This window comes from Plasmodium gaboni (genome assembly GCF_001602025.1).
Source record: "Plasmodium gaboni strain SY75 chromosome Unknown, whole genome shotgun sequence".
Lineage (NCBI taxonomy): Eukaryota > Apicomplexa > Aconoidasida > Haemosporida > Plasmodiidae > Plasmodium > Plasmodium gaboni.
The window spans coordinates 1-4,527 of record NW_017385368.1 but is presented as its reverse complement, the minus strand read 5'-3'; the positions used below and the strand labels follow the sequence as shown (position 1 = coordinate 4,527).

At 21.6% G+C, this 4,527-nt stretch overlaps 1 pseudogene across 1 annotated transcript; it reads right to left on the bottom strand.

Moving 5' to 3' along the window:
* On the bottom strand, nucleotides 1-3,977 carry PGSY75_0019600A (reticulocyte binding protein 7; annotated as a pseudogene; the record flags this gene model as incomplete). Its single annotated transcript has 2 exons — nucleotides 1-3,781; nucleotides 3,923-3,977. Coding segments are annotated over 2 exons (3,836 nt in total), but the record flags the coding sequence as incomplete, so codon positions are not given.
* Nucleotides 3,978-4,527: the final 550 nt, after the last annotated feature.

Here is a 4,527-nt window from a genome sequence, read left to right as displayed (position 1 = left end):
TTGTAATAATCCTGATAATCTGAATTTTCTAGATTATATGATTGACCCTGTAATATAACTTCCTCTATATCGGGATCCTCTATTTTAATATTAAATAACCTTAATTCTTTTACTAAGTCCTTAGATAGTTTATGTTCGCTTTTTATTTGTTCATTAATATAATCTACGAAAAGTTGTTCATATTCCAGTTCAACATCATTAATAACCTTTGTGATTCTTTCATCTTCATTAGGTTTGTTAACATCATCTTCTATTTTTTTTATTTCATCTCTGATATTTGTCAAAACTGTTCTTTTGTGGGGAAATGATCTGTTTGTTCTATCTTTTTCTACGAAACCTTTTCTTGAACATTCATTCGATGCTGCCATAATTTTTTCTATAGGAGTTTTGTTGTCATTAATTTTTTTCTCTAAATCTATAACTTTATTTTTTAAATTTTCAACATTTGATTTGTATTCAGTATTATCATATTTTACAACGTCTAGTTGAGGATTAACAGTTTTTAATTTATCTAACATTTTGTTTGATTTCTCTAAATAAGTATTTATTTTCTCATTTATATATTTACTTTTATCTTGTATGATTTTATTATATATTTCTAATATTTCATTAAATTGTGTTTCAATCATTTCATCAGTACTCTTATTTAATGCTATATATTCTACGTAAATATTATCAATTTTGGCTCTAACATCTTTCCATTTGTCTTTTTTTTCTTTTATGGATTTAACATCCAGAGCCTTCCGATTATGTAAATCTGTTTTAACTCCTAAATATTCATATAAAAGCTTATCAGCTTCACCTTTTATTTCTTTCAATTTTTCTTTATCTATATTTATTTTATCTACTTGTTCTATATTAGTATCTATATTTTGTATGTAATTTTTCTTTTTCTCAGAATCAATTACCTTATCATCATCTACTATATATCTATGTTCCCTTAATTTAGTTTTTAATTCTTCTTTCACTTTGTCGGATTCATCAATTAATTTAACATTCACATTTGAACCGTATATAGATGTATTTAAACATTTTAGAATATCTATTTGTCCAGTGAATAATAAAATATCATTTTTTATTTCTGAAACTAATTTATTATTTTTATTAAATTGTTCTTCATAATCTTTAACTGATTTATCATCATATCGTGGAGTACTTACTTGTATAAAAGAAACTTTTTGTTGTTTTTTTGTTTTAATATTATTTTTTAGTTTATTTTCTAGATCTTTTTGCAATTTAACCTTATTTTCATATGTTTTCATATAATCTTTTACTATACGAATATTATAGCTTACTTTATCTTTTATCTTAGTCATAATATCTTCATATTGTAACAATTGCATTTCAGTATCTTTTACTGGTAAAAAATACTGATCATTATCATATAAACTATAAAAATATTCATTTTCAACCTTCATAACAATATTTTTGTATATTTTCATATCTTCAATTTCATCCTCATATTCATCTATACTATGTTTTAGATCTAATAATAATTTATCATAATGATCTGAGTTATGTGATAAAACTGTGCTGAGATAGTATAAGCACTTTCCTATAATATCATCATTAATTATTAAAAGATCAGCCATTGATTTTTCCAAAATTTTTATAATATTTATAATATTTTCTGTTTTAATTTTAATTATACTATCGTATTTATCTTTTATATAATCTAATATATTTATTTCGTCATTTAAATTTTTTTTTTTATTAACAGTAGCTTTATATTTTAAAATGTCTTGGAAATCTGAATTTACTTTATTTAATGGGTCCTTAAAAAGATTATTAAGTTCAGATTTCACCTTGTTGTGTATTTCTTCTTTCTTTTTCATATGTTCCGTTACGTCAATTAATTTATGATTATTAATTGCATCAATATCTGCCACTGTTTTTGTTATGATATTATTTATGTTAATTATATGTTTAATATAGTTTGCATGTTTTTCTATATATTCAAGAAAATTAGTCGTGTCTCTTTGAATACGTTTTCTGAAAGCTTCATCCTCTTTTATTCTCATTCTATCGTAAATATAATTATGTATATATACAACAGCTTTAACAATATTAGTTCTTAAAGATGGAACAGTTGAATATTTCTGATCAATAATTTTATATTTTTCATTTAATCCTTTTTCTTTATTTTTTATATTTTCCATTGATTTTAAAAGTCCTTCTGTTTTTTCAATGAATTTCTTTCTACCTAATGATCTCTTTATATTGTCCAAATAAGATTTAGCAGATTGAATTGAATTTTGAGCATCCTTCATTGCTTTTAATGAAGCATCTAATTGTTTATTACAAGATTCTAATGAACTAATTTGATTATTATATGACGTCTGAGCTTTTATAAGTTCTCTATTTTGTGGTCCACTAGACACAATGTTTATTTTTTTATATACTTTAACTAAATCAGAAACATATTTCGTTAATTTTTCGGTTTCTGCAACTATAGGTTTATATTTTTTGTCGAAATTATTGAAATTTAATTTGGATTCAATTTTATTTTCTAAAGTTATATAAACGTTGTTATACAAATTATTTAGTGTCTTTTCATATTTATTAAACAATGAATTCAACGTACTTATAACACTATTACTATATTTATAGTAAGAAAAAATATTAGTAGATTCCATTACTTTTCGAGCATATGCATCTTTTTTTAAATTTCTGTCAGCAGCTTCTTTTACAAATTTCTCCATTTCTGTTTTTCCTTTATCAATTTGTTGAAAATGAAAAGTATATCTTTTGACAATATCTCTTAATTCATCTTGTACAAATTCAATGGAATATATATTATTATCTTCTCCAAGTTCCTTTTTTACAGCCTGAATAGTTCTTTCACTTTCTTTTATGAGATCTTGGGCTTTTTTTATAGTTGTATTATTAGATATAGGTGAAATTTGTTTTAAGTTGGTTATATAAAGGTTTATATTTATTTGATATCTTTCCATGTGATATCGACGGTCATTTGTAATTGATTCCCTAAGTACATGTTCAACTCCTTTTTTTATTTCAGTTATTTTATTTCTAATATCATAATTTTTATCATCTATACAATGAAAAAATTTATCTTTTATTGATTTGTATTCATTCAAGTGATTTTCATATTGCAACTTGTTATAATTAAATTTTGCAGCATTTTCTAAACTATAAACTAAAAAGTTGAATCTATTTTTTGATCCTGCTAAGCATGTATCTTCGTTCTTCTCCATGAACTTATAGAAACTATTAATATTACGTTGAACTGGTTCATAAATTTCTTTCCTTGCTAAGCTATAAAATGTTATATATAGAATAGCTTCTTTACATGCTTGTAACTCACGTAAATACGATTCAATTGAGAAAATCTTATCATCACTATCATTTATTATATCCATATAATCTAAAATACTTCTGTTTTCCCACACAATGTCTTTCTTATCAATAAATGATTGAATATTATTATTTGAATGTTCCTTAATAATTTTATCATTATTATTATATTTTATTAATGTATTGTTTGTTTTTCCGTTTAAATTTTCATATGCAGTATCTTTATTACTTATTTCTTGTCTGTCGTTTTTTATATTTATGAATGATGCATTTCTAAAAGGCTTTTTTTTATTCCTATTATTGAAATTAATATTCTTTTCTGAATTATTATAAATATTATATATATCTGAGAAACTAGTAGTATTTAAATTAAGTGTATTACTATTTTGTGAATTCTCTTCTGAAGATGGAAATGAGCTTTCCTCATTTTTACTAAATACATGTGCATCATTTTGGTAAGTTATTCCTAAAAAAAATAAATAAATAAATAAATATATATATATATATATATATTATGAAATAAATATCATTTGAAAATAACAAATATGTAGGAATATAAATATAAAAAGTAATAACATATATAAATATTAAATATATATTATATTACCAAAAAGGATAAATAAAATGTTACAAAAAATATTCCATAAAGTATATGTCTTCATATTTAAAATAGTAATACTATTATATTTCAAATGAAAATATTAACAAAAAAAAAAAAAAAAAAAAAAAAAATTCATCTTAATATTTGAATTCTATATGTTACTGTTTATAATAACTATTATAATTCGTATGATGTTATATAATGGTTGTGGAAAAATCAAATTCTAATTATGTTGTAAACTTGTGACGTTGTAATTTAATTATTTTTGTAAAACAAATATATATAATTAGAATCTATTTGGAATTTGTGTATAATGTACATGTGTCATATGAATTTAAAATAAGCCCACTTGGGGATATTAAATATAAAAAAAAAAAAAAAAAAGTTTTGAATAGTAAATATTAGACCGATACATATAATATATATTCAATATATAATAAGTATATATATATATATATATATATAATTATCTATGCATTAATCATATGAAACAGAAAAACAATAATGAAAAAAAATAATATATAACCAAATATTTATAGAGAAAATTTAACACCAAAAAAATAAATTAGATATAGGAAGTTACATATTATGATATTATATATATATATTTA